A 15,251-nucleotide genomic window follows, 5' to 3' on the forward strand; every position below is an offset into this window, starting at 1 on the left:
AGCAAAAAGAAAAAAGCCAGAAGTGGCGCTGTGGCTTAAGTGGTAGAGCGCTAGCCTTGAGCTGAAGAGCTGAGGGACAGCGCCCAGGCCCAGAGTGCAGGCCCCACGACCGGACCCCCCCCCCAAAAAAAGAAGAAGATGTGATGCTATTAAAAGGACATAAAGACAAACTCCAGAATGGGAGAATATATTAGCAAGCCATATATCTAACAGAGAATTAATCTAGAATATATAAAGATAAAAAAATCCAATGAGTCAAAGACACAAACAGACATTTTACTAAACAAGCAAGATATGTAGATGGCAGTTAGGCATAAGAAATATGTCCAACATCAGAAGCTATCTGAAAAATTCAAGTTAAATCTGTGATGTGATATCATTCCTATTAGTAGAGCTAAAATAAAAAATAATTACAACAAATATGGTCACAGTATAGATCTGTCATACATTGCTTGGTGAAAATGTAAAATAGAAGTGACACTGTGGCTCAAAGTGACAGAGCATCAGCCTTGAGTAAAAAAAAAACTCAGGGACAGTGCCCAGGCCCTGAGTTCAAGCCCCATAACTGACCGAAAAAAACAAAAACAAATAACAAGCAGTACTTCTATGGGTCTTAGAAGGAATATGCTGAATTTTCAAAACAGCCAATCTCAAAAGATGGCAGGCTAGGACTAGGGATTGTGGCTCATGCGTGTAATCTCAGCTACTAAGAGGCAGAGGTAAGTGTTCAAGGCCACCCCAGGCAAAAATATGAGACCCTATTTGAAAAATAACTAAAGCAAAGAAGGGCTATGAGTGTGGCTCAAAGTAGAAAAGTACCTACTTTGTAAGTGCAAAGACCTGAATTTAAACACTTGTAACAGACAGACACACACACACAGACAGACACACACACACAAGTGACATGCTACGTGGTAACATATATATAAAATCTTCAAAATGACAAAATTAGAGTATACATAAATGGTCACCAGGAGTTAGAAGTAAGAGTCAGTACAGGAGGGGAGTAGAGGGTGAGTGTGACTAGAAAGAGGTACAAAAGGGATCTTTATGCTAAGCGTGAAATGAATAGTTTCATATCATAGGAGTCTACACACGATAAAATTACATAGAATAACATGTATATAAAATAAGCATGATCTGAATAAAGTTCTAAGGACTATACTGATGTCAACTTCCTGGTTTTGATATATATTATCTAAGATGTTTCACAAATACTCTTCTATCCTATTTTGTAACTTCCTATGAATCAACAATTACTTCAAAATAAAAGGTTTTGGGGCTGGGAAGGTGGTTCAGTGGTAGAGTGCTTGACTTGCATGTGTGAGGCCCTGGGTTCAATTCCTCAGCACCACATAAGCCAAAAGAAAAAAGCTGGAAGTAGCGCTGTGGCTCAAGTGATAGAGCACTAGCCTTGAGCTGAAGAGCTGGAGAATGGAGCCCACACCCAGAGTTCAGGTCCCATGACTGACAAATAAATAAATTAATTTAATTCAAAATAAAAGGTTTTAGCTGGGAAGGTGGCTCAGTGGTAGAGCGCTTGCCTTGCATGCATGAGGCCCTGGGTTCTATTCTTCAGCACCACATAAGCAAAAAGAAAAAAGCCAGAAGTGACGCTGTGGCTCAAGTGGTAGAGTGCTCGCCTTGAGCTGAAGAGCTGAGGGAGCACCCAGGCCCAGAGTTCAGGCCCCACGACCAGACCCAAAATAAATAAATAAAATAAAAGTAAAAGGTTTTTGACAAGGTTTTTTTTCTTCTTTTTTTTTTTTTTTGGTTGGTCATGAGGCTTGAACTCTGGGCCTGGGCACTGTCCCTCAGCTCTTCAGCTCAAGGCAAACACTCTACCACTTGAGCCACAGAGCTACTTCCAGCTTTTTCTGCTTATGTTGTACTGAGGAATTAAACACAGAGCCTCATGCAAGCAAGGCAAGCACTCTACCACTGAGCCATCTTCCCAGCCCTTAACAAGGTTTTTTTATAAAATGGCAAATAATCAGATGGGACTGTATAAAAGTCTGCAGGTCAGAGAACTGTAAATATAACCTGGATATGCTCTAATCATTCTGTCTAATTTTATAGGTTTTAAAAAATGTCATTATTTTAGGGGCTGGGAAGGTGGCTCAGTGGTAGAGCGCTTGCCTTGCATGCCTGAGGCCCTGGGTTCGATTCCCCAGCACCACATAAGCAAAAAGAAAAAAAGCCGGAAGTGGCACTGTGGCTCAAGTGGTAGAGTGCTAGCCTTGAGCTGAAGAGCTGAGGGACAGCACCCAGGCCCAGAGTTCAGGCCCCATGACCGGACCAAAAAAAGTCATTATTTTATAAAAGTCATCTCTAAGTATAGATGGGATTTTAAAATTTATTTATTTATTGGTGCTGGTACTGGGGCTTGAACTTAGGGGCCGGGGCACAGTTTCTGGGCTTGTTTTCTCAACCCCTTGAGCTGTGGCTCCATTTCTAGCTTTTTGGTACTTAACTGGAGATAAAAGTGTCATCGAAGCTAGTGCCAGTGGCTCACACCTGTAATCCTAGCTACTCAGGAGGCTGAGATCTGAGGATTTTGGTTCAAAGCCAGCCCAGGAAGGAAAAGCCCTGAGACTCTTATCTCCAATAAACCACTGGAAAACCAGAAGCGGTACTATGGCTTAAGCGGTAGAGCACTCGCCTTGAGCTGAAGGGCATAGGCACAGCGCCCAAGCATTGAGTTCAAGCCCCACAACCAACAAACAAACGAAAAAAAGTGTTTTAGACTTTCCTGCCCAGGTTGCTTTGAACCACAATCCTCATATCTCAGCCTCCTGAGAAACTAGAATTACAGGCATGAGCCAGAAGTGCCTGGCTAGATGGGATTTTACAGAGCCACATAACCAGATAGTCTTTAGAGAAAGAGTATCATAAATCCAATAGTTATAAATAATACATGAAATTATTCAACTATTATAAATTCCTTCAGAAGTGTTGAGTTCCATTGCTAGTACTTGAAAAATGAATAAAAATATTTCAACAGTGTCAACAAGCTAACCCCAGAGGCATCACCGCTATCATGACCTTCAAGGCCGGGTCCTCCCCAGCATCCTCCTGCACCTCTGGGCCAAGGAAGGCAAAAGCTGGTCCGTGAATTCCTTACCTTCCTAACTACCCAGCCCCATGTCAACGTACACACACAGGTTTGCCATGGTAGGCTCAGGAATCTCTTACCTGTTGAGGTCCCAGATTCTCAGCGGTGAGAAGTGCCCACAACAAGCTGTCCCTGTCACAAAAGAGCTGCCAAACAAAAGGAGAGCAGAGTTAGATCAGGCTTGTCAGAACTTGTGGTGGACACGGCTACACAATTTGAAATTCAGGGCCCTTTCCTCGGGAATCATGGGGCTAAGCCTGAATGAGAAAAGTGGCTGAAGGAGTGATCTAGCTATAGAGCAGTTGTGACACATGCTATATGGGCTGTGGCTTCCCACAAAGCCTTCAGGTTTACTGATAGCTAAGCTTGGTGCTCAAATTGGGTTGTGTAGCCTCTTCCTACTAAAAAAATGGACCTTCAAATGGGTGCCTCTGAGGCCAAAAGAGCGAGCCTGTCAGTTGGGCATTGGTGGCTCAGGCCTATAATCCTAACTACCCAAGAAGGATGAAATCTGGTCTCCCTGATATGCAGATGTTAAATTCAAGATGCAATGAGTCAAAATGCAATGAGATATGACAAAGTAAACAGGACTCAAGAAACAAGGGACCTCTTCTTAATTTGTCGCATCGTTCTTAGATGACTCTATGTTCTTGACCCTATATATGGCATATACATATGCACACCTGAAGGAAGCTTTAGGAGGAGGGCACAGAATCAGAGGGAAATGGGTAAAAAAATACAGCAGAGGGGCCCATCAGCTGCACTGGACACTGCTGAAAGTGAACTAAGCAACTCAAGGGCAGCGATGGGAAGGAATGAGGAAGAGGGAACAGCTTACACTAAGCAAAAGGAAAGAAATGTAAAATCACCCAATTTGGAAGAAACAGTTCTATTGTCAAAGTTCATAAGGTTCACAAGATTTATAGACCATGATAAAGACAATTCACCTTGTGAAGGTTAAAATGTGTTTGTGACTTTAGCTAAGGTATCACTGTCCCACAATACTATGAAATTTATGTAATCACTCTCAATAAAGAAATAAAACATAAAAAAAGAAGAATGAAATCTGAGGGATCTCGGTTTGAGGCCAGCATGAGCAGAAAAGTCTGTGAGACTTCAATTAACCAGCAAAAAGCCAGAAGTGAAGGTTTGGCTCAAGTGGTAGAATGACCCCGTGGACAGGAAAAGCTAAAGGGTAGCACTCAGGCCCTGAGTTCAGGCTCATTATTGTCATAAGCCTGTCAGGCTGTGGTTGTATGAACCCCAAGAGTAACATGAAAGGCCTCCTGGGAACAATCACTTGGGAATTAAAGATGTAACTCCACTCAGTGACAGGGCAGCTAAGGACATTCCTAAAAGGTTGAAGAGCTAGGAGAATCTGGAAATGTGGTGCCAGTTTAGGGCAAGTGTAAATGCTCCAATGTGAGAACAGGACAAAGAGTAAAGGTGAGTAAATTCCCTGGGTGATGGGGTTAGGAACAATCTCCAAAAACACTGCCAAATTCCACCAAGAGGCAAGAAAGACCATCAGCTGTATTTTCTAGTGTCTCTTATACACCCTAAATTTTCTTTTCTTTTTTCTTTCTTTCTTTTTTTTTTTGTCCATCGTGAGGCTTGAACTCTGAGTCTGGGCACTATCCCTCAGCTCTTCAGCTTAAGGTGAGTACTCTACCACTTGAGCCACAGCACCACTTCTGGATTTCTGCGTGGTTTATTGGAGATATGAGTCTCAGGGACTTTCCTGCCTGGGCTGGCTTTGAACCTCAATCCTCAGATCTCAGCCTTCCAAGTAACTAGGATTACAGGCGTGAGCCACCAACGCCCTAAACTTTCAAAATAAGACAATCTGCAATCCCATATTAAGAGGAGGCACAGCTCTTACAAAGGGTTAGTGCAATGAACCAGGTTAGCCAGAGTACTAGGACTAGAACTTGAACCTCTGAGCCAGACCAGTCCTTTGTTAAAGGATTTGGCAGGGGTGGGAGGGAAAGCCTTTGGGAAACCTAATGGCAAGCAGGAAATTTGAAAGCAGTTGTCATTCAGAAGCCTTGAGGCAGCCTTGGGCATTGTTCCTACATGTCTGGCCTGGCGGAAAAGAGACTGGACATACTAATGACATGTTAGCAATGTGAACATAGCCTGTCTACCTGCCTCACCCAGCACCTGTGCTCCCACAGGACAGGTGCTGAAAAAGCCAGTAGCCAGAGTGGGTAGAGAGCTGCTGCCAGTTGCTGATGAGGGAGATGTTAGGGCCAAGCTGCTGGTTCATCGTCAAAACTGTAGGGCTGGTGTCCTCCTCAAGTGGATATCAAGGCCACATGGGATACCCTGGGGCTCCTATGCCTAAAGCCAAGACTTCCTCCAGGTCCATGTACCAGTATTTTCTTCCTTCTCCCACAGGACTGTTGCCAGCCATTCTACCACAGAATGGCAGCACCAAAACATTCTTGGTCATATGCCCCAAGAGATCGCCAACCTTAGAAGCTGCCACTGAACACTGAAGAATTAAACTACAAAGCAGTAGGTATTGGGCTCATCTCCCTTCTCCCAACATTTTTCCTCTTTAGAGTAATCCATTAATAACTGGTAAAGCCAATTACCTTAGATTGGAAACATAGTAGCCACTTAGAAATCATTGGAGCAGGCAGCTGGGCTCTCCAGATTTTTGAGGAGTCTGGGCTAGGTGAAGGGTGCCAGAAGGACAGAAATATTTCTTAAGGAGGTTGATGGCAAGTCCCTGACTGGCTGCAGGCCTAAATTAGTATCAAGATAAGTCAATGGAGAGATAGGAGGAACCTGAAACTTTAACCCCTGTCACTGCCAGGGCTCTGACCTCTCAACAGGTAGGGTGGGGTGAAGTGGTGGGGGGCATATATAAACATTCTTTTCAGGAACTCATTCCTATCTTCCTCTACTTGGCCCAACCATCCCAGGCCCTCCTCTTTACATCCTATTAAAGATTTTCCTAATTGCTTGGACACAACATCTGTGAGTGTTCCTTTCTCAAAGAAGCCCTTTCCCCTGTCTTAGCACTGTGAAGCAAAATGGTAGAGAAGGAGGCAAAGTAAGCAGACTTCCTGGATGAAGGAGTTTAGTGAAACTTTAACACTCAGCAAGAAATCATCTGAGCAACAGTTACATACACTTTGAGCTGGGTCCTACAGGGGAACATCCAAAATAGGGGGCCTGTCTGAGATACCGGGAGTCAAGGTGACTACAGACACAGTTTGCATACCTTGAACTTTCCCCATTGCTGTAGCCATATCCCCCACCCCCCGCCCCCTGTCCCACTCCACAATTTTCATGGCCATTAGGAAGAATGAGGCAAAAGCCAAAGAAAAGCTTTTTTTTCTTTTTGTTAAATTAAAAGAAAAGCATTTGAAGTCAGATGGTCAAAGAGGATGAATACAAGTACAGTCTCCCAGAGTGAGCAAGACAAAAGAAGGGAGAGATCCACTATCTAGCACATCCAAAGGATGCTTCATACCCCATAGCAAGTCCATGAGATAGAAGTTCCTGTTCCTGTTCCTATCACACAAAAAGGAATAAGTAGCAGCTCAGCTTCACAAAGTATACAGATTCTGGGGCTGCACAGAGGGCCTGCTGCCCACACTTGGCACCCTTGAAATTGAAAGTGGGATTAGGTGAGATCTGTGTCTCACAGGCAACTTCCCCTCCAGTTCTCTAAGCTGCATGGCTCTTGCACAGAACATAAAGCCTGCTTTGATCCCTTCAACCCTTGGCATTAATCTAACATCCACACTATCCGAAGCCCTCACTCTGCTAAGCAAACCAATGGTTCTCAAGAGATCAATGACATGAAGACACACCTCATTCCTTCTAAGACTATTCCTAGCGATCTATTTATGTGTCCCCCAGTGCCAGCACATAACCTGGCCCAATATAGATTAGTAAATACAGATCAATGAAACTGACCTGAAAGGCTCTTCCATTGCCCAAAGCCAACCTAGCGGGAAAGCCAGTCATTTGGGCTGTGAAAGTGATCTCTCTGTTCCTTAGAGGAATAATTCACAATGCATGACAATCATACATGGGTAGCAATAAGAAGTCTTCACAAGCACAACAGAAATACTAACAGTACCAAATAATTAATGTCAACATATGCACACAGCCATACAAACACATGTACTTATTCTTTCTCTCAGCTAAAGGGTCTAACCGTCATTCTGATTCCATAAACTGCTCTTGTGGGGTCAGAAATTCCTTACCAGAAGCCAGTCTGCAATTCCTCATCCTGTCCCAGACCTTACCCAGATCTTCACTTTACCCTTCTCCCCTCAATCTAATTCAGGCAAGTCTAGCATTGGAGACATCAGCAGGCCTAAGAAATGGATACAGAAGCTCTCAGATTACAAAAGCCACTAGGGAACCTAGGTTTTCTGTACACAAGTTGAAGAATAAAAGGTAACAAGATAGAAAAGAGAAAGGCAAGAAAGAAATTAAAATTAGTTGGGCATGTTTAAGCTAACAGAAGGTAGATCTTACTGTTTCTACATTAGTTTTTACCTTCTTAATAACACTAATATAGGCCAAATATTGGTGGCTCATGCCTGTAATCACAGGAGGCTGAAATCTAACTGAGGATTGAGCTTCGAAGCCAGCCCAGGCTGGCTGTGGGTCTCTTGTCATCTCCAATTAACCAGCAAAAAGTCAGAGGTGCCCTAAAGTGGCAGAGTGCCAGTCGTGGGCAAAAAAAGCTAAAGGAGAATATCCTGGCCCTGAGTTAAAACAAACAATAAAATTAAAAAAAATACAGATAGCCCTCTGTATCTGTGGGTTCTACATTTGTGGATTCAACCACACATAAATAAAAAAAATTTGGAAAAGAAAAACACATTATTACCTCCATCAGGCATCGGTGACACATATCTGTAATCCAAGTTCCTGAGGGAATTAGAGGCAGGAGGATCACAAGTTCAAACCCAACCTGGGCTATATAGTGAGACTCTGATGTCATTAGGTTGACATCTGCAACTTTACTCTGCTCTACCAGACAGTGCAATGGTTTACACAGCACTTACCTATCTTAAGAAGTTACCTAGAGCCAATCTAAAGAATACAGGTTGGAAGCACTTGTAGGTTACAGGCAAATACTATGTCTTTTTGTTTGTTTGTTCTGGTGCCAATTCTAGAGCTTGACCTCCAGACACCATCCCTGAGCTTCCTCATATCTCAGCCTCCTGAGCAGCTAGGATTATAGGCATGAGTCACTAGCTCCCAACTCTGTCACTTTTTACAAGAAACTTGTGTATCTGCAGATTTGGGTATTGATTAGGGGTTGGGGAATCTTGGAACAAAGCCACAGATACTGAGGGATGATTGTTCATATTGAATTAAAGGGTCTCACTATATAGCCCAGACTGGCCTTGGGCTCTCTATCCCCCTACTTCATTATCTTGAGTGCTAGGATTGGTATAAGACACTGTGCCTGGCAACTGTATGAGTACTTTCTATGAATCAGGTGCCAAGCAAATATTTCAACAGCATTATCCCACTTATTCCTCATAACCATATCCAGTAGGTACCACCTTCCCTAATTTACAGATGAGAAAACCGAGGCCCAGAAAGGTAACTAACTTGCTTAAGATCACACAAGTAGCAATTAGTCAGACTGGAATTGGATGTTAGTTACTTTTGACTCCAAAGCTCAAGTTATCATAGTATCCCTCACACTGTAAACTCTTATGTGAGCTACATTTGGGTAGCTCAGATGTTTGGGTCATTGGCATAGTATACTGCCTGGTCATACTGAAAACTCAGATGCTTCTTGAATGAAGGAATGAATCAACAAGTGAACAAATGGCTCCACCTGGAAGGAGAAAGACGAGCCTGGCTCTGAGATGGGTGACAGAAGTGGTGGGCGTAGCAGCTGTGCCCCGTGGCTGGCCCAGAGCCGCCCAGCTGGCCAAGGCCCCAGCAGCCTCTGAGCCTGGGCTGACACACTTTGGCAATGGAGGCCACCAGAGCTGTCACATCATTCACCAACATGCCCATCAAGTGTATTCAGTTCTCTTCAACCCGCATTGGCATTTTAATTACTGTTGGGTAAACTAATTTGTACAAATGAAGGCCAGGCTGCCTAATAGAATATGCAAGCTCTCTGACCTCTGACAGGCACTGACACGAGATACAAAGGCAGCCGAGGAAGGCTTTTTATCTGAGCCTTATTACTCTCTATTACTCCAATTAGTCAGGCTCCAGTGCTCCTAATTGGAGGAAAAATTGCAATTAAATCAATTTTTGATGGGCTGCAAGTGGGCTTCCGACCCACCCTGCTTGTGAAACACTGATATTATAGCAGCAAAGGTCACAGGCCTCATCGGCACCTGGGGCTCCCCTATTTCCCTTGGCCCCCTCCTTAAATACCTCAAGGAAACTCCTGCCCCTCCATTGGCTCAGCCAGCAAGGGTGGGAAGGAGGGAGTCATTAGAACATGTCAGGTCTCATTGCTACCACCGCCATCTGCTAGCCTCTGCCACTGACATCATTATAGCAGCTAAGTCCCGAAGCATGAATACAGTGCGAAGGTCACATAAACTCACTCGGTGAGGAGAAGCCGGGAGTAGTAGTGCAGTGACAGCACCATGAGGGAGAGACCAGCAGAATGGGCACAGAAGGTCAAGAGAAGTCAGGAAGGGGGAAGACAGGCTAGTGGAAATGTGTGAGGCTGCTAGTGCCTCATAGCCAACCAACAGGGCACTAACCAGAGGTAAAGAAACAGATGTACTTGGAAAATCTCAAAACAGAGACAAAGAAATATTGTTCTGGGCTGGGAAGATGGCTCAGTGGTAGAGCGCTTGCCTTGCATGCCTGAGACCCTGGGTTCGATTCCTCAGCACCATATAAGCAAAAAGAAAAAAGCCGGAAGTGGCACTGTGGCTCAAGTGGTAGAGCGCTAGCCTTGAGCTGAAGAGCTGAGGGACAGCGTTCAGGCCCCACGACCGGACCCCCCCCCAAAAAAAAGAAATATTGTTCTGTCTCTAGCAAACACACACCTGGTAGCTGGGGAAACCTCCACCCCAAATACTGTGTGCAGAGAAACAGGGCTGCTGAGTCAGTCCATGAGGGACTGGAGTGTGTGTGTAGAGCCTGAGGTCTAACTATAGCATGTCTAGGAAGAAGGTCGGGACAGTGAGTTCCAAGAACTAAGTACTGCCCGGCGCTGGTGGCTCATGCCTGTAATCCTAGCTACTCAGGAGGCTGAGATCTGAGGATCACGGTTCAAAGCCAGCCCGGGCAGGAGAGACCGTGAGACTCCTATCTCCAATAAACTACCAGAAAACCGGAAGTGGTGCTATAGCTCAAGTGGTAGAGCGCTCGCCTTGAGCTGAAGAGCTGAGAGACAGTGCCCAGGCCCAGAGTTCAAGCCCCATGACCGACAAAAAAAAAAAAGAACTAAGTACTAAAGATACTTTTCACCAAAGTAAGTCATAATAAGACCAAAAAGCCTATTGGAAGCTTGAATGAGTAAAGTCTAAGGCAAATAAATATAGCAAACCAATACAGCATATATCACTATAAATCATTCTAAGAGAGTATACAGATAGAAAATAGAAATTCCTAAGTTCAGCTAACTTCATAGAATACTAGACCACAATGCATTGATTGGTCAAGAAGGATATGCCTTGCCTTTAAGGTGTCAAAACCAAATACATGGGGCAATCAACAGTCTGTTACTCAATGGAATATGTGGTCATTCACAATGATGTTTCCAAAGAATACAAGCAGGATGCTTATGATCTACTGTCACAAGAGAGGTGTAAACATCATTATTACAATTTTTAATAGCCTGTGCATAAAAAAAATTAGTACAAGCCAGGTACTAGTGGTGGCTCATGTCTATAATCCTAGCCACTCAGGAGGCTGAGATTTTAGGATGTACCATCTAAGCTAAGCCAGGCAAGAAAGTCAGTGAAACTCTTTCTCTTCAATTAACTACCAAAAATCCAGAAGTGGACCTGTAACTCAAGTGGCAAAGCACTAGCTTTGAGCAAAAAAGCTTAGGGACAGTGCCAGGCCCCGAGTTCAAGCCCCACCACCAGCATACACACACAACAATTTAGTATGAGAAAAAAACATACTAAAATGCTAAAAAGTGATTGTGTTGGCCAATAAATAAAAAATTCTTTTTTAAGAAAAATTTCCTATCTAATAAGTATGTATTTTGTTGGTGGTGGTGGTGGTACTAGGGCTTAAACACAGGGCCACACACTCTTGACTGGGCTTTTCCCTCAAGGCTGGCACTCTACCACTTGATCCACATCTCCACTTCTGTTGTTTTCATTTTTTTGCTAGTTAATTGGAGATAAGAGTCTCAAGGATTTGTCTGCCCAAGCTGGCTTTAAACCACAATTCTCAGATCTCAGCCTCCTGAGTAGCTAGGACTATAGGTATGAGCCACTGGTACTTGACCATGAGTGCCACTTTTTAAAAAGAAAAACACATTGTTTATATTCTGTATGCTAAAACATGACATAACTAGACACTTCTGTCCATGACTTATGGTGAAGAGCAGGTAAACCAAACAGTGATTTGCCTGTTAAAGCCAGTATCAACAATAGTGGCCTTAGCACACCTTTGGGCTGAAGTACTAGAATTAATGTCAGGCTAGGAAGTTCCAGATCAGAAGGGAGGTGGTGCTTCACTAGACTCTTCTCCTGATTTGGCACTAGGAGCTACTAGGAGACAAGCCTGACTTTTTTTTTGGGGGGGGGGAAGGAGATGGTCAATAATGGGGCTTGAACTCAGGGCCTGGGCACTGTCTGTAGCTTTTTCCACTTAAGGCTAATGTTCCATCACTTAAGCTCCAGCTATGGTTATAGCCATAAGCCACCAGGGCCTAGTAAGACTGACTCTTGACTCATAGCTGCAGAGGTCTAGAACATTTGTTTAATTTACTTACACACACACACATACACACATATATATATTCTCTCTCTCTCTCTCCCTCCCCCTCTCTCTCTCTTTCCACTCCTGGACCTCTCTCAGGATAGAGTGGCTAGGAACTAGAGATACTGTTCCTGCTTTACCCCCTAACAACAGGGCAAGCCCAACAAAGGCCCCACAAAGGACTGTAGTCCTATAGCTGGGAACTGTCTACAAAAAAACGTAAAATGACTCCTTCTCAATTTAACCAATGATAAAAAGAACGTAAGATCCTGGGGCCAAATGAGGTCATTCTACTCAATAATGAGAAACTTGACCAATGGAAGAGAAGAATTAATGGATGGGAAAACAATAAAGAACTAAAAATCAAATATAGTGCAGTAGAATGGTATGTGTTCATTCAATCTATTAAATTTAATACAATGTGCTGAGAATTGCAAGGAATAGAGGTTTTAAACTATATTTTCCATTTGCATGGCTCTGACACAATCAGTCCGATTGCTTCAGCATTTTCCCCCCTTACCCCAAAGGCTTGGGGTGGGAGTAGGAGTTATCATGGAGGTCAGTAGGCCAGCAAGGCCTTACTATGTTCATCAACCTGTTCTGAGTAGAGATACAGAAGTAGGATCATGACAGTAAGCTCTACTATATCTATGTACACAATAGATAAAAGCCTATTCCTCCATATGAAGAAGAGAACCATGTGCAAGGAAATGCTCATTTGAGCCAGATTCCTGGCTCTTGGAAGTTGAGGCAGGAGAATCGTAAGTTTAGAGCTAGCCAGGGCTATGAAAAGAAAAAAAAAAGAATACTCGTAAGGAAATGCTTCATCTGTAAAGGCATGTTCACTTGTAGAGAAGTGCTGCATCTGTAGTGCAATGTCATGTATAGGAATACTTCATTTCTAATTGAGTGCTCATTTGTAGGAGAGCACTAGTTTGCAGAGTTCTCATTTGTAGGGCAGTACTTCATCTGTAGGAATCCCATTTGTAGAGGAGGACTCCAATGTTAGGGGAATACTCAGGTGTTCATTTGTAGGAGAATGGAGTGCTTGTTTGTAAGGGAGTGCTCACTGGTAGGAGTTTCATTTGTAGAAGAGTGTTTGCTTTTAGCAGTCTTCACTTGTAGGGGAGTGTTCCATTTGTAGAATGGAGGCAGAAAACTCTGGTGTGTAAAGGTAACCAGTATGCATGTGTTAACGCCTCTTTGCTGGGAGAAAACAAGGCTCCCAGGGATGTTGCACTGGCTGTATCAACTGAGGTTTATAGAAAAGGAGGGTAGAAAAATCATCAGGCTGGGCTGGGAAGGTGGCTCAGTGGTGGAACGCTTGCCTTGCATGCCTGAGGCCCTGGGTTCAATTCCTCAGCACCGCATAAGCAAAAAGAAAAAAGCCGGAAGTGGCGCTGTGGCTCAGGTGGTAGAGTGCTAGCCTTGAGCTGAAGAGCTGAGGGACAGCATCCAGGCCCAGAGTTCAGGCCCCACAACCGGACCCCCCAAAAAAAAGAAAAAAAAAAGAAAACTCATCAGGCTGTAGACAGCAGAGGTTAATTTCTAAGAACTTCCTTCTTTTTTTGGGGGGGGGTCCAGTTGTGGGGCCTGAACTCTGGGCCTGGGCGCTGTCCCTCAGCTCTTCAGCTCAAGGCTACGCTCTACCGCTTGAGCCACAGCGCCACTTCCGGCTTTTTTCTCTTTGCTTATGTGGTGCCGAGGAATCGAACCCAGGGCCTCATGCATGCAAGGCAAGCGCTCTACCACTGAGCCACCTTCCCAGCCCCAGAACTTCCTTCTTTATTGATTAGTTAGTAGCACTAGGAATCTTGATTTTTTTTTTTTTTTGCCAGTCCTGGGACTTCAACTCAGGGCCTGTCCTTGAGCCTCTGTGTGCCCAAGGCTAGCACTCTACCACTTGAGCCATAGTGCCACTTCTGGCTTTTTCTGTTTATGTACTACTGAGGAATCAAACCCAAGATTTCATGCATGCTAGGCAAGCACTCTACCACTAAGCCAACATTCCTAACCCTTGATTTTTTTTTTTTTTTGTCAGTTGTGGGGTTTGAACTTGGGGCCTGGACTCTGTCCCTGAACAACTTTTGCTCAAGGTTAATGGGCTACCACTTTGAGTCACAGTTCCACTTCTAGTTTTTGAGGTGTTAATTGCAGGTAAGAGTCTCATGAAGATTTTTCTGCCTGGGCTTGCTTCAAACCTTGATCCTCAGATCTCAGCTTCCTGAGTAGCAAAGATTACAGTCATGAGCCACTGGTGCCTGGCTTATGACCTTAAATTTTGTTCTTCCCAAAAATATTCCCACTTCCTGAATGGTACTAAGAGGGAAGAGACAAGATTCTTTCTTATCCTGGGTGGTAAACTGTATTCCTGGCATCTAATTCCAAATCCTGGATCCTGCTAAGCTTTTCTTTGGACAAAGCTTAGCCAGGTCAGGTCCTTGCCATCCCAGGCTTTGACCTAGTCTCTGTGTACCCAATCCTGGATAGTGCTAGGCTACTGCTCATTCAACCAACCATATGTTTGTGCACATCACTTTAGGAAGATGGCAGGGTATTTTCCTAAGGGCACCATCAACAGCATACAAAGGAGGAATCAGCTGAATAGAAGCCTAGTTTCACAGGGACAAAACTCTGCTCAAAGATTTGGTCCCTTCTCTGGATCATTTTCTTTTTTTTTAAATCAGTCATGGGGCTTAAACTTGGCCTGGGCACTGTCCCTGAGCTCTTGAGCTCAAGGCTAATCCTCTACCACTTGAGCCACAGCGCCACTTCCAGTTTTCTGGTGGATAATTGGAGATAAGAGTCTCACGGACTTTCCTGCCCTGGCTGGCTTTCAACCGGGATCCTCAGATCTCAGCCTCCTTAGTAGCTAGGATTACAGGTGTGAGGCACCAGTGCCTGTCTTGGATCCATTTCTTTCTTTTTTTCTTTTCTTTTCTTTTTTTTTGGTCAGTCATGGGGCTTGAACTCTGGGGCCTGGGCACTGTCCCTGGGCTTTTCAGTTCAAGACTAGCACTCCACCACTTGAGCCACAGCACCACTTCCAGCTTTTTGTGATTATGTGATGCTGAGAAATTGAACCCAGGGCCTCATGCATGCAAGACAAGAACTCTATCACTGAGCCACCTTCCCAGCCCAATTGGATCCACTTCTTATGGACTCATTAGACTGAAAGTTGTGGAGGCTGGGAAGGTGGCTCAGTGGTAGAGTGCTTGCCTTGCAT

At 44.2% G+C, this 15,251-nt stretch overlaps 1 protein-coding gene across 1 annotated transcript in view; it reads right to left on the bottom strand.

The window, feature by feature from the left end:
* Positions 1 to 15,251, bottom strand: part of Fbxw4 (F-box and WD repeat domain containing 4) — an 84,957-nt gene that overhangs the window by 12,150 nt on the left and 57,556 nt on the right. Inside the window, exon 6 of the mRNA XM_013017639.1 lies at positions 3,196 to 3,261. Within this exon, the coding sequence (XP_012873093.1) occupies positions 3,196 to 3,261 (66 nt within the window). The remainder of the gene's footprint in view (positions 1 to 3,195; positions 3,262 to 15,251) is intronic.

Source organism: Dipodomys ordii, unplaced genomic scaffold, assembly GCF_000151885.1.
Source record: "Dipodomys ordii isolate 6190 unplaced genomic scaffold, Dord_2.0 Scaffold36, whole genome shotgun sequence".
NCBI lineage: Eukaryota > Metazoa > Chordata > Mammalia > Rodentia > Heteromyidae > Dipodomys > Dipodomys ordii.